General features: G+C 37.5%; 1 protein-coding gene across 4 annotated transcripts in view; it reads right to left on the reverse strand.

Annotated features, from left to right (window-relative positions):
- Positions 1-22,988, reverse strand: part of LOC101745724 (coronin-1C-A) — a 38,357-nt gene that overhangs the window by 12,333 nt on the left and 3,036 nt on the right. For all 4 annotated transcript variants that reach the window (XM_021349719.3, XM_021349718.3, XM_062672874.1 and 1 more), the window contains 4 exons: positions 3,090-3,212; positions 2,445-2,588; positions 1,680-1,810; positions 447-554 (listed from right to left, as the gene is read on the reverse strand). In XM_021349719.3, coding sequence (XP_021205394.1) covers positions 447-554; positions 1,680-1,810; positions 2,445-2,588; positions 3,090-3,212 — 506 coding nt within the window. The remainder of the gene's footprint in view (positions 1-446; positions 555-1,679; positions 1,811-2,444; positions 2,589-3,089; positions 3,213-22,988) is intronic.

The raw sequence follows: 22,988 nt of genomic DNA on the forward strand, positions 1-22,988 counted from the left end.
CGTGAATGCCACCACCTACCTTGAAACATAAGGTTGAAGTCTCAATTGGACTGTATAAGACAATCCACCAATTAAATTGGAACGAACAAATATTTGGGAATTTGTAATGCACAATGTATAAATAAATATTTGAGAATTTGTAATGCACCATGGATAAATAAATATTTGGGAATTTGTAATGCACCATGTATAAATAAACATTTGGGAATTTGTAATGCACAATGTATAAGTAAATATTTAGAAATTTGTAATGCACCATGGAAAAATAAATATTTGGGAATTTGTAATGCACCATGGATAAATAAACATTTGGGAATTTGTAATGCACCATGGATAAATAAACATTTGGGAATTTGTGATGCACCATGGATAAATAAATATTTGGGAATTTGTAATGCACCATGTATAAATAAAAATATTTTTGTACAAGTCAACTAAGCACTTACCCGGTTGTGAAAACCAGTCCATGCTTGAGGAAGATGGCCCGAGAAGCCTTACTGCCCTCGTGGGCTATCGCTTCGGACTCTACCTCGCCTTTACGAGGGTCGATTATTCTGAAGAAACATTTTACTATTAGAACGGTCAAATGAGCTTACGATTTCGGTAATGTTCAGTGGCTACCGAAGCTCATATGCTTTCTTAGTTTAATTAGATGGTCAAATGAGCTCGCGACTCATCTGGTGTTAAGTGGGTAAATAAGCCTGTTCACAAGATGATAATGTCCACGTCTGTTTTTGAGTCATGAGGTCAAAATCTCAACAAGACTATCTCATGAGACACATGATGGTAGTCACTCGAGTACTCTGGCCAAAATTTTGGTCACGTTCGATGTCAATTTAGGGGATTATAGTTTCATTTATATTCATTATAATTTGTGAAGATTATCTTATGAGACACATTAAAAATAAATATTTACTAACAATCACGCCACGTTAACTGGTCCCGTGCTAAGTTCGTAAAGAGCTTGTATTACAGGTACCAGATAACAGAAATAAATGTAAGATTTTTATTATACAATATATATATTTAATAAACATCCATAACCCTGGAAAATACATTTTATATTTATCATACAAATATACTCCCTTAGCGGGATTCGAACCCGCGACCCCTTTGTGTAGTGACCATGTCATTTACTACTACACCAGACGGCTGTTGACTCACTCGAGTTCTTTTGCCAATATTTTGGACACCAGACGGGACTATCAAATCTACTTTGAGTAGGGTTTTTTTTTATCAACTATTAATATTGAAGTATGACATTTCTTACAGGGTCTGATAATTTATTTATATCTCAAATCTTGTATATTTATAATAAGCATTTTTGTTTATACATGTTCTGTCTGTCACGCCCCAGTGCGTGCAATGTGATAGCGGCAGAGGGCACGTGAACTGATGAAACAAAACCGGAGTATATTGTACATATTAAACATACTTTAAAAACTGAGACATTAGAACTCATATCTCCAGGTGGGTGCCGGCATTTACATTGTAGTTATCTATGGGTTCCGGTAACCACTTAACAACAAGTAGGCCGCGAGTTCGTCCACCCATCTAGGCAATAAAAACAAAATAGTAGCCAGGATATATGTTGTAGAAAAAAAAATCTTTATTAATAGATTTGTTTGCAATAACTTAATCCAGCCCTAGCCAATACACAGTAGAAAAACATTATTTACCTGATCTTCTTGTCCCTGCAGGTGGTGAGGAGTTTGGAGCCGGTCCAGTTCCAGCAAGCGGAGTAAATGAGGTCGGGGTGGCAGTCCAAGGTGATCAGTACCTCTCCCGTGCCCACGTTCCATATCGCTATCTATAACATAGATATTAACTTGACGACAGGATATTTTATTGCAGACACACACACACACACACACACACACACAACATACACACATACACACACACAGACAGTCACTTATATGTACTCTCAATGCCACAACTGTTGTAGGAATATTTTATACTAGAGGCCCGCTCCGGCTCCGCTCGGGACGTTAACAAAAATTTCAACGATATCTGACGTTGTTTTATTTTTTTAAATAAAATAACACTTATTGCGGCATAACTATAATAGTTAGACATATGCTGTCGCGACACTTTTTGTAAATAATAGTGTTCTACAAAGGCAATAAAAAAAAAAGTCGTAGTATATCATTTTATTCTATCATCAATAGTTTTCGTGGGGCACACGATGTAAAGAATATTTTAGTTAATTTTGTTACACCTTGGGTTACATTATTGGAGTTTTAGTAAGGATTCCTATATTTTTTTTCAAAAAATATTATAGCCTATGTCACTCAGGAATAGTGTAGCTTCCAAACAGTGAAAGAATTTTTCCAATCGGTTCTGTAGTTTCGGAGCCTATTCAATACAAACAAACAAACAAATCTTTCCTCTTTATAATATTAGTATAGATTAAAACTATGTCTTTATCTTCTTGTAATCACCTGGTTATCAGACCCAGCAGTTAGGAGTACATTCTGCGCTGTTGGATGCCAGAGTACTAGTCCAACTCTTCGCTGATGGTAGACTAGGTCCACCACAGGCTCTGTCAGCGTCCGGGATAGTCCTCCGTCTGGGATCTGCCATACCTGTGGATAAAATTTAATGCATTTACTGGCGGTAGGAACTCTTGTGAGTCCGCGCGGGTAGGTACCACTACCCTGCCTATTGCTGTCGTGAAGCAGTAATGCGTTTCGGTTTGAAGGGTGGAGCATTCGTTGTAGCTATACTGAGACCTTAGAACTTATATTTCAAGGTGGGTGGCGCATTTACGTTGTAGATGTCTATGGGCTCCAGTAATCACTTAACACCAGGTGGGCTGTGAGCTCGTCCACCCATCATATTTTTTTGTTATTATTTTTTAAAATTTTGAACATGTAATGCCTCTCCTGTAAAGTTTTTTTTTTATTGCCCTTGTCAGGCAGACGAGCATACAGCCCACCTGACGGTGAGTGGTTACCGTCGCTCTTGTTAGCAATGCCAGAGGTAGAGCCAAGCCGCTACATACCGTTAAATATCGCTTAAATCAAATAGCCTTTCACCTCTCATTATAATTTTCACAAAAATTCCGTCAATAAATCGAGACATACTTTGACGACGCAGTCCTCGGAGCCGCTCGCTATGACGTTGTCGTTGTGCGGACACCAGGCGATGTCCAGGACCGGTCCCTTGTGTCCTCCTACCAGGGGATGGTCTGCAGGTATGCGGCCAACCTGAAATAATATAAAATGAATGAATGAATTATTTTATTTCAGACAACAACAAGTCCATATGTGAGTCGTCTATTATCAAAGGTGGCAATCTGTGCATTTGGACAAAAAATATTATTGATATGTCAATACAGATTGATTTGAATATAATCGTCTCCTTCAAAGAATACGGTTCAAAACCTGCATTAAATAAAGGTTAATACTTAACCTGTTATTTATCTAAGATGTCGTTCAGAAGAGTTTTGTGACTGCCAATGGAATACAAAGTCAATAATTCGTTTTTCTGATTTACCAATAATTGTCCAAATGTCACATTGCCGGCTTTGATAATAGTCGACTCATGTGTACATATTATCATTGAAACATACTTAAAATAAAAAAACCAATTAAATAAAAAAGATACATTTATTAAAAACTAGCTGACCCGGCAGACTTCGTAGTGCCTCAATCGATAAATAAAAGACACATCAAAGGAAAAACAAAATTGTTTGTTTTTATATAATTCCGAGCTTTTTACATTTTCTCAACTTTTAAACCTTCCCTGGACTTCCACAAATAATTCAAGACCAAAATTAGCCAAATCGGTCCAGCCGTTCTCGAGTTTTAGCGACACTAACGAACAGCAATTCGTTTTTATATATAGAGATAAAGATAATTATCAGTTGAATACATTTCAAATATTCCACTCAACTGATACTTAAATGTACGTCAACTTATCGAATACTTCTACTGGTGGCAGGACCTCTTGAGTCCGCGCGGGTAGGTACCACCACCCTGCCTATATCTGCCCTGAAGCAGTAATGCGTTTAAAGGGTGGGGCAACCGCTGTAACTATACTGAGACCTTAGAACTCATATCTCAAGGTGGGCGGCGGAATTTACGTTGTAGATGTCTATGGGCTCCGATACCCACCTAACATCAGGTGACCCGAGAGCTATTCCACGCATCTATGCAATAAAAAATAAAAAGAATAACGTGATACAACGTCGTGGCTGAAATAGGATCCATTTCGTCTCAGATATCCTCAGCTGCATATAATACCTGAGATTACATTCATTAGGTTAAGGTACACTATCTCGTGGGCAAAACATATCGACGCTTGAAAGGCAAAGGTGACTAAGCGACAATGCGTGAACTTTACAGTAGACCAATTTAAAGATGAAATACCTGAAAAAAAATCTATTTTAACGAATAGTAGGATTGAAATGATTTTAATAGACCTAAAAATATATATTTTTTGCGCATCGAATATGGTTATTGCCTATCATTTATGTACAAAGCAGTTATTGTCGCTTAGTCACGTTCGCCTTTTTTATTTATTGCTTAGATGGATGGACGAGCTCACAGCCCACCTGATATTAAGTGGTTACTGGAGCCCATAGACATCTACAACGTAAATGCGCCACCCACCTCGAGATATAAGTTCTAAGGTCTCAGTATAGTTACGACGGCTACCCCACCCTTCGAACCGAAACGCATTACTGCTTCACGGCGGAAATAGGCGGGGTGGTGGTAACTACCCGTGCGGACTCCCAAGAGGTCCTACCACCAGTGATTACGCAAATTACAATTTTGCGGGTTTGATTTTTATTACACGATGTTATTCCTTCACCGTGGAAATCAATCGTGAACATTTGTTGAGTACGTATTTCATTAGAAAAATTGGTACCCGCCTGCGGGATTCGAACACCGGTGCATCGCTTCATACGAATGCACCGGACGTCTTATCCTTTAGGCCACGACGACGCCTTTCAAGCGTCGATATACAATGCTATCAAACATCGAAAATTGTATACATAAATGGTTTGGTTGTGAGCTGACACGGGTAAGACCACAATTCGGCCTGTTTATACCGCGCAGCAGTTAGGCGTTCCGGTTCGAAGAATAGCAGAGCCGTTATACTATACAATTCAGACTTACACCTCATGCCGCGAGATGGGTGACGACGGCAGTCACGCCGTGACTCCAATAGTCATCTCTAAGTGGGAACAGACTCGGTTCAAATGCCTAGGCAATTCAATAAAGTTCAAATGTTTTTCGTTCTCCCTCGGAACTTTAGATGTGCAAACAACACAAGAAATATATCTTAAATTTATATTTAGAATGCAAGTTTTTTAGTGTTTCTTATTCCTACTGAGAACCACTTAACCCACTACTTATGAAGCAATAACTTAATATATGGTGTCGTGGGACACCAGGTAGGAACGAAGTTCCTTGGGCTAATGTAGAATCGACACAATTTGCAAAAAAAAAAACGTGCTCAATTTTATGTTGGTTTTCTTGATTTTTCTCTTAAATTTTGCTGATTAGTTTTTATTTAAGTACAGGAAAGTATTTAGGAAATTCAGTATTTTAGGAAATAAAATAAATTACGTAAAATAAAAATAAAATCGTAATTCAAATTATCAATTAAAATAACAAAATATGTCTCTTTATTTTTGTTTGACAACATAAAATTACATAGAAATAGAAATAATTACAAAATAGAGAGAGAAGGGATGAGAGAACGAAAAGAAAGAGGGAGAAAGAGAAACGTACTATACACTACTCGCTTGTGTATACGACTGTCGCGCCTGCGCACGTCTCATTTAACGGTTTTATTCCACGCACTTCTTTCCACGGATTTTTTCTTACGGTTTTACTATCACATTTTTTTCAGTTCGGTCGCGCAGCAAAATCCCTATCCCCCCAAGCCTGCCGTAAGGAACTTCGTTCCAAAACTTCGTTCCAATAAGATTTCAAGGGTAGCTGTTATTTCTATACAATTAATTTACTTTAAGTTTTCAATGTCTTTTTATTGTTCTCCTACCTAAGCTGGTAGCCTTTATAGGCTATGCCAGCGTTCATTGTCTATGGAACGCGCTAGGTTTCAGGGGGACCGCTTGCCTACTCATCTGGGCAGAGAAAAAAAAATTCGCATGCTATTGACTGTTTGTGGTACATACTTTGTTTTCTCGCATTAAAATTGTATAATCTCAAAACTTACTAATTTTACAGGAGAATGTTTTAAAGGTTTAACATTTGATATATTTTTTTTAATATTAATCATCTTTGCAAAATTTATTTCTTATTACTTACCAGTTGCATTATCTGTCTTTTAAATAAGATAAAATGATGTATTAATTTTGTTAATAGTAGTCAAAATATAGGTATACTAAAAAAAAAATGTGTGCGTGTACTAGTGTACACACGTAAGAAGTGAAACTTGTTTATGGCCTTATTTTTCGAAAAATGATCTACATGCAACTTTCTAGAAATTGGTTAAATAAAGTTAAATTAGATAAAGTTTAAACAAAAGGATTTTATTATCATAGACATGAATACAAAAAAGTTAAATTAGATAAAGTTTAAACAAAAGGATTTTATTATCATAGACATGAATACAAAACAGATGGCGCGTAACGGAAAAAAGTGACGCGTAACCGAAAAATGTGACGGTAAATTTTTTTCCAACGCCGATAAGGAAGTTTCACTTCAAAAAAGAAGCTAAACTAAGCTCTTTTGATAGTATTTATGAGAAAAATACTGGTGATAACCAAATGATTCCGCATATTAACTCAATTTCGAATATTTTTAGAAATTACACATTACATGTACACTTTTAATGCGGAAAGGCGACTTATAAGTTTAAAACGATCGCTTTGATCATTTTCCTTATGATCACGTCATTGTGAAAAAAAAAAAAAACACGATTTACTTGTCGTTTACAATTTCGCAAACGACCCACATGACAACGGGCCGCGAAGCTCTCATTTCACCAAAAAAAATATTTTTACATTTTACAATAGTTCAGTTTTAAAGTGATCATTATAAAATGCGCGAACAATGAATAATAACGGCAGTAATTAACGCGCGCCTGTCATAATGTGGGTCACGATTCTTTCTAATTAGTCGAAGTAACAGGTAACGATTTCTTTGGATACAAATTCGTCAAAATTCGGATTTGTAGTGAAGGAGCTATTTTCAAACATAGCAGATTAGGTATAATGATTGACAGGAATGTTTCGGATAATTTCCCTCTTGGACCAAAACGCTAAAATTTGTCAAGTTTTTAGTAACTCTATATTGTTATCTATACTAATATTTTATAGCTGAAGAGTTTGTTTGTTTGAACGCGCTAATCTCAGGAACCACTGGTCCGATTTGAAAAATTCTTTCAGTGTTAGATAGCCCATTTATTGAGGAAGGCTATAAGCTATAACATCACGGTAAGACCAATACAAGTGGAGTACCAATAAAGAATGTTTCAAAATAGGGGTTTAAATAGCTCCTTAACATTCTATAATTCAAAAATATTTTCACTTTCTACGAAAATTAAATGGGGGGTAAAACTTAGCATTATGCCAAAGTAATTATTTCACGCGGATGGAGTCGCGGGCAAAAGTACGTAATAAATTAGAACTAATTTTTGGCGATTATTAAGGTCGAATGTCGAAGACAATGGCCCTTAACAATTTTGTGAATTAATTTAATATTTACGTTTTTATTTTTATTTTCGCCCTTTCAAGTACCTTACAGATTTTATTGTCGGGTCTGCTCAGGGCGTTTTGACTAAGAAATATACATATATATTTCAGATGATATTACTGAACTGTCTCCTTTTCCTTTTGAAGTTTACTTTACGTATGGTTAATACTGGATTGTCTTTTGGATGCAACGGTGAAGATAATGACAATCGATCGTAAGGGGACAGAATTTCGTAGCGATAAAGCGCTATACGTCCGCACCAGTTGCTACCAAACTGTTATTTCACAGCAATTATGGTTAAGGACCTCATGTTCCAAGTTACGAGCAACGGTTTATCATCATATGAGCTTCTCTGTTCGAGTAATTTTTTTTTTTTGCTTCGATGGGTGGACTAGCTCACAGCCTACCTGGTGTTAAGTGGTTACTGGAGCCCATAGACATCTACACCCAAAAAGCGCCACCCACATTAAGATATAAGTTCTAAGGTCTCAAGTTTATTTACAACGGCTGCCCCACCCTTCAAACCGAAACGCATTACTGCTTCACGGCAGAAATAGGCAGCCACCAACCTACCCGTGCGGACTCACAAGAGATCCTACCACCAGTAAAATCAATTTACAAACGTAAAAACGAAATATATTAAAGTTTCAAAGAGCACAAGCGCGTTGCGGTAGCGACGCTCCAGCGAAATGGACGTTAGCCAAATGGCGCGCATTCCCGTCCGCCCGAAAACACTGTCAACTAAAACATTAAACGCCCCGCGTCTATTTTCAATGAATAAATAAATAAGATTGCGATGATTCGCGACAGGACCAACGGTTTCACGTTGGCTAGCTAACAGAAAAAAGATAGTTGTGACCCGAGAATTTTTAACGCAAAGACTGAAATTTTTGTTTTTTTTTTTATTTCTTAGACGGGTGGACGAGCTCACAGCCCACCTGGTGTTCAGTGATTACTGGAGCTCATAGACACCTACGAAGTAAATGCGCCACCCACCTTAAGATATAAGTTCTAAGGTCAGTATAGTTACAGCGGCTGCCCCACCATTCAAATCGAAACGCATTACTGCTTCACGGCAGAAATAGGCAGCCGGTGGTACCTACACGCGCGGACTCACAAGAGGTCCTACCACCAGTAGAGATAATTGTAACCCGAGAATTTTTAACGCAAGGACTGCTTTTTTTATTGCTTAGACGGGTGGACGACCTCACAGCCCACCTGGTGTTCAATGATTACTGGAGCCCATAGACACTTACGAAGTAAATGCACCACCCACCTTGAGATATGAGTTCTAAGGTCTCAAGTTACAACGGCAGCCCCGCCCTTCAAACCGAAACGCATTACTGCTTTACGGCAGAAATAGTGATGGTAGCTACCCGCGCGGACTCAGAAGGGGTCCTACCATACAGCTCAACTGCGACATCGTGATTAGATTCGACTCGAATTTAGAGCTGAGGACGAAATCTCAATTAGGACGACCCCTAAGAACGCTGTATGCAGTTAAAAATGACGTATGAATTAACGTTCAAAAGAGTGGGTTCCAGTGAATGTACCTCTGCGCATTGGGAGCATATCGCTATCTCTTTCGCCTGTTTCTTAATAGCGGGCACTTAATGAATCATTTTTGTTGTTTGATGACCCACTTTCTATTTTTTTCTAAACTCTTCCGAATGGAGTATATTATTTTTGCTAATTACATTATTATCGCAGTAGCAGCTGTACCATCAAAGAGATGATTTCGCGACAGAAATGGGCCAAGGACCAAGGACCTCCAGCTCGGGGGCCACCCGGTCATCGTTCTTGTCGAACCTGTCACTTGCGACGAAAGGCTCGGCTAGTAAATTAACCCACAGACACAGCCCACTGAGTTTCTCGCCGCGTTTTCTCAGTGGGTCGCGTTTCTGATCCGGTGGAAGATTCTGCGAAGTACTGTTAGGGTCACGCTGAAATGCCATCAATCTCAAGGACATCAGTTTAGGTAGAAAAAAAAACAACAGGGGCCCTCAACTTTTACTGAAACAAGTTCTCCCCGTTGATAACTTCTTAGTTTATTTCGTGGTTACGTTCATAACAGTTTGTTGCTAAGCTAATAATAATTTCATCTCATAGAGGTGGAGTACCATTATGTGAATTTAATGTTGACAAGATATCTTCAATCGTAGATTTCTATATAACTGTAATTAATACTGTTGTGTAGGTCAGTTTTATCTATTAAATTTTAATTTTAGTAAATTGCGTAATTTTCCAATGCAAACGTGTGTTTCTATAAGTGACGTTGAGAGATAAGATAAAAGAAGTGAAGATTTGGAAGATTTGGAAGTGCGTTTCTCACTAATTGAATTTAATGCGCTTTTTTTTAAGTGGCTTTATTGGATGGCTTTGGAATCGGATAAGGGGCTATAAAGGTCACTGTTGCGATTAAGCAATGGACCTTTTTCTTTCGAACCGGTGACCGAACCTCTTCCGATGTCCCCTGCGCTCTCGCCCAAGGGTTCAATCCCCCTCGAGGTCAGAACCCGGGTAGGGTACCCTTACCGCGGTTATCGCGGTCAGCACTAGCAGTGGACCCTGACTAGAGGTCGGGACGGAGGAGTTGACTGCGATGGGAGTGACTAATGTACACACACACCGAAGTCTTGATAGTGACGTGGTCATTCAACGTAATTTACATTAGTATATTACCTATACCTATAGGATATATGGTGTCAATAAATCTAATGATTGTGGTGAACATAATTTTCATTGAAATACACAAATCGATGCATATTTTGTAAATAAATATTACAAAAGAAACACTTGAATGATCTGATTGTAGTGCAGTATTATCTTATCATTACGTATCATTATCATTTCGAGTATTACAAGTGTTACGGCACATGTCAGGGTAGGAGGACATTTTTGTATTTTTGTAGAATTCGATATGATTTCGTCTTTTTCCAAACGTGAAAATACTTTTTTTTATTCAGTATGGAAGTAATCGACCGCCAATTTTTTTTTATAATTATGTTTTTTTTTTAAATCTTAAAACGAGCTATGGCCGGTCACGCTCTACTATGGCTACATCTATATATTAATACGTGAAGCAAAAACTTTGTATCCCTTTTTACGAAAATTGCGCGGACGGAGGAGTATGAAATTTTCCACACTTATAGAGAATAATAGAGAAGAAGTGCACTATGCTAATTTCTTTTTAAAATAATGCATAAAAGATACATTCAATCAATAAAGAAAACATTACGCACACTACGATATATTTAACACTACACATACATAAAAATATACTTTTTGTTTACTGTCTATTGGGAAATTTTTGTTATTGTTTCAAGTCTGTGGTCGAATTGAAAATAGATTAATATTGTTTGTCTTTAATATTATTGATCTATAGTGCAGTTTTGGCGAATACTGTGATTATATTATCGAAATATTGTGTTTGACAATAGAACCATAATAATGTTTAAACTTATAATTTCAATTAATTATAGTCGAATCTCCACTACTGCGGGGCCACTAGTCTAAATTAATAGCCATTTGAATTGAATTTTGTTTACAATATTATAGCTTTAGTTTTTATTGGCGCGAAGCCGTATTTTTTTTTTTAATAAGAGTGCCCCGAGTCTCTTTTAATAAGTTTTATAGTTTAATTTCGCATTCTTATTAACGTTGTATTATTACCGATATTTTGTATAGTTTACATTTTCATCTTGGTCACAAGACGACATTAAGAAAACACACGATCAAATCGCAAAGGTACTTTAAGTTGCTTAAGTCTTACGGCTCACAAAACACGAAGAAAATACTCAAAATTTTTAGACTATTTCTATTGTAAGTACCTTAATATACTTTCACGTGAGTTTATTAACAAACCTCTTATTTTGACGTTACAAACAAACTGTTTACAATTTTTTTTATAGAAGGCGATCGCGTCTATTTTGAATAATTTAGAAACAATACAAATTGTAATTATATATTATATCCTTATGGCCCAAACATCGTTTTTCGATTGGTACATTGAATTCGCGCACATACCCATCACCAAACATTGAATCAGTCTCGTTGTGTAATCCTGAAACATCTCCCATATTTATCAGATCTCTCGTCATCATATTAGTCGCCAGATATCTGTTAAATCTCCCCAATAGATTTTCAGCGTTACAAATGGGGAGGTATTATATCGCCATGCTCGCCACGAACTTCAATAGATTTTAGATTTTACCAAGAACGCTGTCACTAAAAGCTAACAATACATACATATAAATTATTAGGGGTTTCGAAGCTTCTTCAGCACTATACTGGTGGTAGGACCTCTTGTGAGTCCGCACGGGTAGGTACCACCACACCGCCTATTTCGGTCGTGAAGCAGTAATGCGTTTCGGTTTTGAAGGGTGAGGCAGCCGTTGTAACTATACTGAGACCTTAGAACTTATATCTCAAGGTGTGTGGCGCATTTACGCTGTAGATGTCTATGGGTTCCAGTAACCACTTAACACCAGGTGGGCTGTGAGCTCGTCCACCCGTCCAAGCAATAAAAAAAACAAAATTTTCAGTCTTTGCGTTAAAAAGCAAAGCAGCAAGTTACAAACTTTACTGAGACCTTAGAACTTATATCTCAAGGTGTGGGGCGCATTTACGCTGTAGATGTCTATGGGTTCCAGTAACCACTTAATACCAGGTGGGCTGTGAGCTCGTCCACACACCTAGGTAATAAAAAAAATATTCACAAAAAGCAACACGGCATCTCGTAAATGGGAGCCGCCGAGAAACCAAACCTGTATAGTATACCACCATGTCATATCATTTTTACTTCTTGCTTCCAAAATCAACTATTCAATTTACCTTTAAAAAAAAAAACGGTTGCGTTTTGGAAAACCAATGTAGTTGAGAACAATAAACGCATACGCATTCACAATATCCATATTACAATTAATCGGAGGCGAGTGCATTATCGTCAATAATACACACATCGTTAGTACAGGGCTAAAGAATTTATCATTTAGCTAACAAGTCACGCACCGTACATGTCACAATTTATAAATAAATCGGACGTATATGAATCCGAATTAGTCACGTTACATTATAAGTCGTGTTCATATCAATCATTGGTCGCATCTAAATGGGGAGGTTATTGACACGATGCCAACATTCAGGTGCTAAATGTTACACCGACTGGATGGATACTATCGTTTTATTGATTTACAGGGTTACGCTTTTTTTCTGATGCTAAAACACTGTTTTTTTTAAGGGATTTTATGACCTGGTAACTAAGACCTTTAAGTCATGTCTTATTTTAATTTATATTCTTATTTTTATGAAATGAAATGAAGATGATTAATTTGAGACATTGCCCAAGTGGGATGAAATGAAATGAGATGAGATGATACGGGATGAAATATAATCTCAGTAAAATTGTGGTCATTTAATGTGATTTTTTCAGTGGACTTTTTGGAGGATCTAGAGAAGTTACGTCCAGCGGTTTTGTTTCATTTTCCCACATTTGTGCACTTTCACAGATGTTAAACAGTTAATAAACCACCGTTATTACACATTTTTAAACCTGAAGAAACATTAAATAGACAAAATGAAACAAATTACACAACTACACTCCTCGCGTTCCGGCCAAAAAGTCCGCTAAAACACTGTCATATAATAAACAATGCAAAGCAAATAAATAAGCAATTCAGAATCACGTCAAAACGTCAAAATCTCCTCCAGCACTATGGTAGGTATTACTAGTAAGTCATTAAATGTCGATGGCAAAGGCCAACAGTCTAAACAGATTCATGATTTAATGGAGACCTCAGTTTCGGGTGATACCACAGAATTTTAATCTTGCCTGCTCATCCGCGAATGGATCTACTAAAACAATGTTTACGTTAGTTCGTATCGTGTCTGTATTTCATTAAGCACCACGTACTTTTCGAAGTAAATTATTGTTGATTACTGTAGCAGGTAACACCACATTGCCGCCTATTATTGACCTTTGCATTAGACGTCTTCAGCTCTAACACTAGGAGCAGGCTTAGGGACCCCGGTAACTCCCGGTAACCCCCCGTACTCGTCGAACTCGACAAAGAGGTCCACGTGCAACCTAACTAATGCATCAGTCCGCCGAATCTTCTTAGCGGGTCGCGATTCTGATCTGGTAGTAGATTCATTTGCGAAGCAGTTGCTCTTGAGTTGTTAGGTCTCCTTCGGAGACGCTCGGGCAGCTATTAGCAAATCTCACCCCTCCTGGCTGAGCCTTTGTTCGCCCACCTGTTCTGGTGAAACTGGAAAGGCCTCCGGGCCACCAGTAATCATTCAATCATAAAAATAAAATTAAAAAACCGCCTATAAAACAAATGTTTTCTTAAATTGTTTTCGTAACGCATGGTTATTGGTGTAAAAAATCATACTAATACTTTTTTATATATTTTAGCGTATAATTTTCATTAAAGCCTAGATGCTTGTTCTAATGCCAAGATGTGTTCCAGTGGGTATGTAGAGGAAATATCTTTGAAACGAGTTAGGCAAAGACCGCCTTTTACTTATAAGCAACAACTATAGGCTCTCCGATTTCAGTTTAGAGTATAGGTATACGGAGTAATCGGTCGAAAACGGCCTAGCAGCCCTAGCCTATGATATAATCTACAAAATATCAAATGGCGCAGATTGCACACGTCGTGTTTTGCCGCGCTTTTCTCGGAGCGCGCGTGGGCGAGCCCTCAATTTCCCGCGGTTTCATGCGAATTGTTGCCCAATACACGCCATGCACTAAATTATTTCCGTAATTTACCTCGTTCTATTAATAATGAAGCGTGTTTCAAATATTTTCTCTTTTCCATTAGGTTAGATAGATACTTGTACAAGTAATTAACTATTATTATTTTGATCAACTATCGTTTGGGTTTATTTTATGCAGTAATAACGTTCTAACATATGCAAAATTATAATTTGCGTTATTACTGACGGTAGGACCTCTTGTGAGTCCGCGCGGGTGGGTACCACCACACTGCCTATTTCTGTCGTGAAGCAGTAATGTGATTCGATTTCAAGGGTGGGGCAGTCGTTGTAACTATACTTGAGACCTTAGAACTTATATCTCAAGGTGGGTGTCGCATTTACGTTGTGGATGTCTATGGGCTTCAGTAACCACTTAACACCAGGTGGGCTGTGAGCTCGTCCATCCATCTAAGCCATAAAATAAATACAGCTTCAAGCCTATGCATAAGACATTGGGCGAAAAATACTCTTTTCTGACAACGAAATAAAGCCGTAGAGTTGATAATTCGGCCCACTAGTTGATTTCGCTTTAGATGGCGGGTTCACGAATGACGATGCCTAATTTAGCAAATCTGTATATGCACATAAGTAATGTATTTTTAGGATTCCGGAATGGTTATTTCACACGTTTTAGGCACTTAATAAATATGACTTTAATTGGTTTTGGCTATTTAACCGAAGTTGATAAACACAAGACGACAGGCGAGTTTAAGCTGATTCACTCACATTATTCTTTGAAAGGTGAAGAAGACAAGGTGGTATTGTTACTGTGTAGTGTCTTTTTACACATTATCACAAAATGGTTGCTAGACGCGCTTTAAGCCCGGTAATACGCAAATAACAAATGTTAGATTTATTCATCCTGTAGGGGAATGATACCCCGCCCCGTTTAGCTTACTAGGCGATTTTAGTAATGTTACGCCGGTAAAAATAACGCCATCTATCGCAGAATAGCCGAACGAATATCGAAGCATCTAGAACGCTCGAGAAGTAAAACGCCATCTATTGATCTAGATAGCGGAAACACTCGACTTGTGTGGAACATTCTCGATAATTCTAGGGACGTCATATCGACTATAAAAGCGCTGCTGAGATGGCACGCAGTCAGTGAGTAATCGGAACTACTCGAAGCGAAACAGCGAACGGATCATCTGAAGCGAAGCGGAAGAAGTGAATTGAGAATTTTAAAGTGTTTGTGAAGTGTTTTAAGTGTTCTAAGTGATAAATACAGTTTTAAGTTGTACTCCGGTAGAATTTTTATTTATCCCAAAGCCCCAGCGCGTAACAGTAATGAACTATACGTGTTAATCAGTGGTTAACGTGCAGCGATCCACCGCGGTCGCTGACACGAATAAACGTGTCAATATATTTATTGTTTTTATTAATCGCTCCGATAAGGTTCCCGTAGGACAATACACACCACGATGATAACTATGAATTAACCTCCTATACCTTCATCACGGACACAATGTTACTTATAATTAGCTATTTTTATATTATTATTCACTATACTACCTATAATTAATTACACGGGCCTATGATTAGTCATAGAGATGCAAGTTTTCTTAATTAGTCACAATTGGCAGTTATCGAACATTTTTATTAACGTTCCAAAATTGAATTGCGGCCAATTTAGATGCCAAATTATGAGTTAAATTTTTCATTAATCCGTTCTATTTTAAGACAACTTAACTTTGGCTGTTCCATTTATAGCAACGTCTTAATGCTGGTCTTGGCTACTTGATTTATAGTGTATGAAAATTCTGTTCTCGTTAATGAAAAATATAATGGAAGTATTTCATGGATTTACAATTACCCTTTCACGGCGTCATCATCATCATTCTCCTGCCCTTCTCCCAGTCACCTGAGGTCGGCGCAACATGTTTTCTCCTATCATATACCATTTCTTCGCTCACTCCCCTCTTACACATATCGTCTTTAACGCAATCCATACATTTCTTCTTAGGTCTACCTCTTCCTCTAAATCCTTCCACATTCATAGTTAACACTCTCTTACCAATCTCATTTTCATTTCGTATCATCGCATGTCCATACCATCCCAAGCGCGCCCTTCTCAACTTCTCTGTCACAAATGCTACTCTCAGACCTCCTCTAACATATATATGACGTATTGGTGCGTATGGATTTAAAGACTATTCATGTTTTCTTTACACTTGATTTGAGGTAAACATCTCGGTTTATTTTTTGGTTAGCTGTTTGGTTGACAGACGAAAGCGCCCTTTGAGTCCAATCGTTTAAAATCTTGTCAATGTCAACAAATCACTTAGACTTGTACATTTACTGGAAATACAAAGGCTTTATTATTATCATTACTGAGATTCCACTCAAGAAAAGAAAATAAAAACAAGTCAAAACAAAATCCGTTTCAAATAGGGAAGTATTTTTATATCAAAGCCACATCTAGTATAACGTGAAGCGAAAAAATATCATAACATAAATATATCATAACATTTAAACATATCATAAAATACGTACTTGACAAATGTTCACGATTGACTTCCACGGTGAAGAAATAACATCGTGTAGTAAAAATCAAACCCGCAAAATTATAATTTACGTAATTACTGGTGGCGGGGCCTCTTGTGAGTCCGCACGGGTAGGTTACCACCACCCTGCCTATTTCTGCCGTGAAGCAGTAAGGCGTTTCGGTTTGAAGGGTGGGGCGGCCGTTGTAACTATACTGAGACCTTAGAACTTATATCTCAAGGTGGGTGGCGCATTTACGTTGTAGATGTCTATGGGCTCCAGTAACCACTTAACACCAGGCTGTGAGCTCATCCACACATCTAAGCAATAAAAAAAAAAACCTTGATTAATATAGAACAAAACCATAATACATAAATAAATCCATCTTGTTATTAATATTGGTGAATATGTTCCAACAGCAACACCCACGGGGCACGCACGCACACATCCTTGGATTCTATTTTCTGTAACGTTTCATACATCTCTTAATGTGGAATGAGTTAATTTTACACCCATGTTTATAGACGTTATACCGGTTTCGGCAAACTTGACACATTGACCTTAAAATATAAACCTTCGGCTCTGTGTGTTAAATAAATGTCGTAGAAATTGACGTTAAAATTTTTAAAGAAATTTTCAGTCTTTCTATTAGCCACCTCGAACTCTCAGACACAGCCCACTGAGTTTCTCGCCGGATCTTCGCAGTGGGTCGCGTTTCCGATCCGGTGGTAGATTCTGCGAAGCACGGCTCTTGCTAGGGTTCGTGTTAGCATCGTAGTCAGGTTTGAGCCCCGTGAGCTCACCTACAAACGTTAGGGCGAAGCTGAAATAGCCTCTCAAGGCTATCAGCATAGGTAGGAAAAAAAAAAGCCACCTCGGGCTATCACTTCAAGTTACGTACGCTTTGTTATAAGTCTCTCTCTGTCTCTTTTTTTTTAAATAATACCTTTTTTATAACACTTAGTACAATATAGAAGAATAATTTAGAATTATATGCAACCCTAACATCTAAAATGAGAGTCAACAAGCGTCGATTTCTAAGACGCGTTTATTATTTACTAGCGACCCGCCCTCGCTTCGCTTCGGAAACTGTAATTTATTATTGATTTCTCCACTATTTAATGGATATTATTATACATATAAACCTTCCTCTTCAATCACTCTATCTATTAAAAAAAACCGCATCGAAATCCGTTGCGTAGTTTAAAAGATTTAAGCATACATAGGGGCAGACAGATATAGGGACAGAGAAAGCGACTTTGTTTTAGACTATGTACTGATGATGAAGAGAGAGAATCGTTGAATAGGTACAAAAGGATCAGCTGTTATAGGGTTCATAGAGCACCTACAACATATAACTTTTTTTTTATTGCTTAGATGGGTGGACGAGCTCACAGCCCACCTAGCGTTAGGTGGTTCTACAACGCAAATGCGCCACCCACCTATAAGTTCTAAAGTCTCAGGTATAGTTACAACGGCTGCCCCACCCTTCAAACCGAAACGCATTACTGCTTTACGGCAGAAATAGGCACGGCGGTGGTACCTACCCGTGCGGTCTCACAAAAGGTCCTACCACCAGTAACCACCACTTTGAGGAAATGTATAAACTTTCTAGTACGTGTCCTTGGATCCGTTATTTATTTTTGCCCCACCTATTCGCTGGTAGCCTAACAAGGGGCTATTTCAGCTACCTCAACCTGAGAGGATTTGCTGACACTAGCCCGACCAAGAGCAGAGCTACGCAGAATCTACCAACGGATCGTAATCGTGAACCACTGAGATCCGGTGAGAAACACAACGGAGGCTACTAGAATCTGCGCGAGGCTCTGTGTTTAGACTTTTTAACTAAAATCAGCCAGATTAGTGCTATTGCTAAATGTTCACGATTGACTTCCACGGTGAAGGAATAACATCGTGTAATAAAAATGAAACCCGCAAAATTATAATTTGCGTAATTACTGGTGGTAGGACCTCGTGTGAGTCCGCACGGGTAGGTACCACCGCCCCGCCTATTTCTGCCGTGAAAGCAGTAATGCGTTTCGGTTTGAAGGGTGGGGCAACCGTTGTGACTATACTGAGACCTTAGAACTATATCTCAAGGTGTGTGGCGCATTTACGTTGTAGATGTCTATGGGCTCCAGTAACCACTTAACATCAGGTGGGCTGTGAGCTCGTCCACACATCTAAGCAATAAAAAATAAAAAAATTCTTCATTATATTCAGAACACTTTCATTCATAAAACATTAAATATTAAAAAGACGCATCATCGAACAACGTAGATAGATACGTAAAGAGATTTACGTCACGTCACACGCTGTACACTGAATTATGTATCTTGACATTTATGCGGTGATAATTATAAAATACGAGTCGTGAATTATCAAAATGTATTTGGCATACTTTTTACATGCAACATTACATATACTAGTGGTCGTTCAACGGTCGAAATTAGACCTAAAATTAATTAAAATTATAAGTTTGAATATTATTATAGTTCTATTATCAAAAAGTATACTTCTATAATCACAGGTTTCGCCAAGGCTATATACTATAGACAAACAATATTAATCTATTCTCAATTTGACAATAGACCAAAGAGTATTTAAGCGCGTTGTGTCAAATACATGGTATTGTGTGTAATGTTTTTTTATTGATTTAATGTACATCTTTTTAATACATTATTTACAAAAAATATTAGCATTCTGCACTCCTCTATATTCTCCATAAGTGTGGGAAATTTCTTACTTCTGCGTCCGCGCAATTTTCGTAAAAAGGGGTGCAAAGTTTTTGCTTTACGTATTAATCTATACTAATATATAAATCTACAGTGGTTTTTACGGATGTTCCGTTATAACTACTGAACCATGCATCCGACTGACTTGAAACTTGGTATCCATGTAGAAAATACATGTACTTAATGGATAGGCTAATATTTATATGAGTGTTGGACTCCCTACACCAGTTGCGGGGGCATTAATGATAAGAATCTGTGTGGGGGTGAGAAAAAATAATGTTAATTTTAAATGCCCAGCGAAGCGGACGGGTACAGCTAGTAATTTATATATCGTCGCTGACAAACCAAAATCTGCTATGTGCAAAAACTCTATTTTGAATTAACGAGTAAAACATTTTCGTATAAAATTTTATATGAAGGTGAATTTTTAAGAACTGTATCAAATGAAAGCTATAGATAAATATTAAAGCTATAGACACATAACAGTTTTTTTTATACGGTAGACAGGGCTGTGAACTATACGAAAGGGTCAAAAAGTAAAAATCTCAAAGTGCACATAGCAGATTTTGGTTTGACAACAACGATATGTATATAGATACCCATGAGGATGTTTAAATATTTTACTGATTTCGCGCAAAAAACTGTATAATGGGGAGAACGAATAAATTTCTTCAACACTTTATCTTCCTCTAGACTAGCCGAACTCACGGGCTACTTAGTGTGGTGATTCCTGAAGTCCATATACATCATGATGTGTTGAGTGCCACCACCCACTTTCAGAGACGAGGTCGAATTTTCAGTTGTAGTATATAGTTAAACGTACCTACCTAACGTTAGAACTCGAGCTCTTTACCGGTTATTTGTAATTTTTACTCGGTATTTTTACTATTTTTACTGCTTTGGATGGGCTCTGATGTCAAACAAAACGGAGGCCCTAGATATCGGGTGAAGTACCAGTTACCAACCCTAGAGTAAAGGACCTAAAAAGGGGCTCTAAAGCGGTATAACAGTGACTTCGTCAATTTTATCGAAATAACTTTACTGTGGAAAATATAGTTAGTAGTAGTATCCTTTGCCAAATAGCTCTGTGGGGTGAGATCCTTTACCACCGATTAATTAGGCGATTGGTTTCATAATTTAGCCAATACTTAGTTAATAGTATCTTATGCCAAATAGCTCTGTGGAGTGAGATCCTTTACCACCGATTACTTAGGCGATTGGTTTCATAATTTAGCCAATACTTAGTTAATAGTATCTTATGCCAAATAGCTCTGTGGAGTGAGATCCTTTACCACCGATTACTTAGGCGATTGTTTTCATAATTTAGCCAATACTTAGTTAATAGTATCCTATGCCAAATAGCTCTGTGGGGTGAGAAGATCCTTTACCACCGATTATTTAGGCGATTGGTTTCATAATTTAGCCAATACTTAGTTAATAGTATCCTATGCCAAATAGCTCTGTGGGGTGAGAAGATACTTTATCACCGATTACCTTGGCGATTTGTTTCATAATTTAGCCAATACTTAGTTAATAGTATCCTATGCCAAATAGCTCTGTGGGGTGAGAAGATCCTTTACCACCGATTACTTAGGCGATTGGTTTCATAATTTAGCCAATACTTAGTTAATAGTATCCTATGCCAAATAGTTCTGTGGGGTGAGAAGATCCTTTACCACCGATTACTTAGGCGATTGGTTTCATAATTTAGCCAATGCTTAGTTAATAGTATCCTATGCCAAATAGCTCTGTGGGGTGAGAAGATCCTTTACCACCGATTACTTAGGCGATTGGTTTCATAATTTAGCCAATACTTAGTTAATAGTATCCTTTGCCAAATAGCTCTGTGGGGTGAGAAGATCCTTTACCACCGATTACTTAGGCGATTGGTTTCATAATTTAGCCAATACTTAGTTAATATTATCCTATGCCAAATAGCTCTGTGGGGTGAGAAGATCCTTTACCACCGATTATTTAAGCAATTAGTTTCATAATTTAGCCAATACTTCGTTTATATTATCCTATGCCAAATAGCTCTGTGGGGTGAGAAGATATTTTATCACCGATTACCTAGGCGATTTGTTTCATAATTTACCCAATAAGTCACGAAGGTCTGCTGATTAAAAAAAACGAAAACATGTTCAAAGCATCAGACAGACAGACAGCGAATTTGCAAAACCACCATCAAGTTTATCAATGAGATATTACTTGGAATCAGTGTTTTTGTAATATGACCTCAACATTATTCATTGTTCGCTCGTATTGTGACACCGGATCGGTAACACAATGTTATATAGTCACATAACTTCCATTGTCTTACTGATAAACCACTTTTTTTCGTGTTTTTAAGAATAAGGCTTTTAAAGCCCACAAAAAAATAAATACAACAGTAATATATCATTAATGGCGAGCTCTATTCCTATATATGTGTCATCAAATTCATATCGGATCTCCTATCCTTCGAAGTGGAATGCATAATTACTATGGTAGCTACGGTCACAACACGTACAATCAGTTAGGGCCAGTGATAACAAAACATCCTCCGTAATTATGACATTTCCTTCGATTTTATAAAATATTTTATAACGTAACCATAGTGTATTATTAATCAAATCAACTGTACATTTTTTTATTGCTTAGGTAGGTGGACCCACAAGACGGGGTGGTGGTACCTACCCGTGCGGATTCTCAAGAGGTCCTACCACTAGTAATTACGCAAATTATAATTTTGCGGATTTGATTTTTACTACACGATGTTATTCCTTCACCGTGGAAGTTAATCGTGAACATTTGTTAAGTACGTTTTTCATTAGAAAAATTGATACCCGCCTGCGGAATTCGAACACCGATGCATCGCTAGATACAAATGCACCGGACGTCTTATCCCTTGGACCACGGCGACTTGTTGTTGTACTTGTATATGTTATAATAAATTAACCTTTTATTATCAATCAGTAGTAAAATTCTATGCAATCTACAAAACGGATAAATAAAATTAAGTAAACATGTCAATCCACTCAAATTTACAAAACATATGAGAGGGAAATTAATATGTAAAATAGTAAAAATATTATGAATTATGACAGCGTTATCAATTTAAATAAATAGACACCTAAAATTTGTATAGATAATGCAAGTTACTGACTCAATGCATTCCAGTGATAAGGGATGGAAACAAATTAGTATTATTAGATGTACTTTTTTATATTTACGCTGTGCTTAGTAATGTAAGTAAGAAACAAAATATATTAACAATATTATTTCAATAAAGTTACTGTGCATTTTTATAGCCCTGTAGTCCTGACTGTTAGTCCCTTAAAGCAATCAATAT

Source organism: Bombyx mori, chromosome 16 (assembly GCF_030269925.1).
Source record: "Bombyx mori chromosome 16, ASM3026992v2".
Lineage (NCBI taxonomy): Eukaryota > Metazoa > Arthropoda > Insecta > Lepidoptera > Bombycidae > Bombyx > Bombyx mori.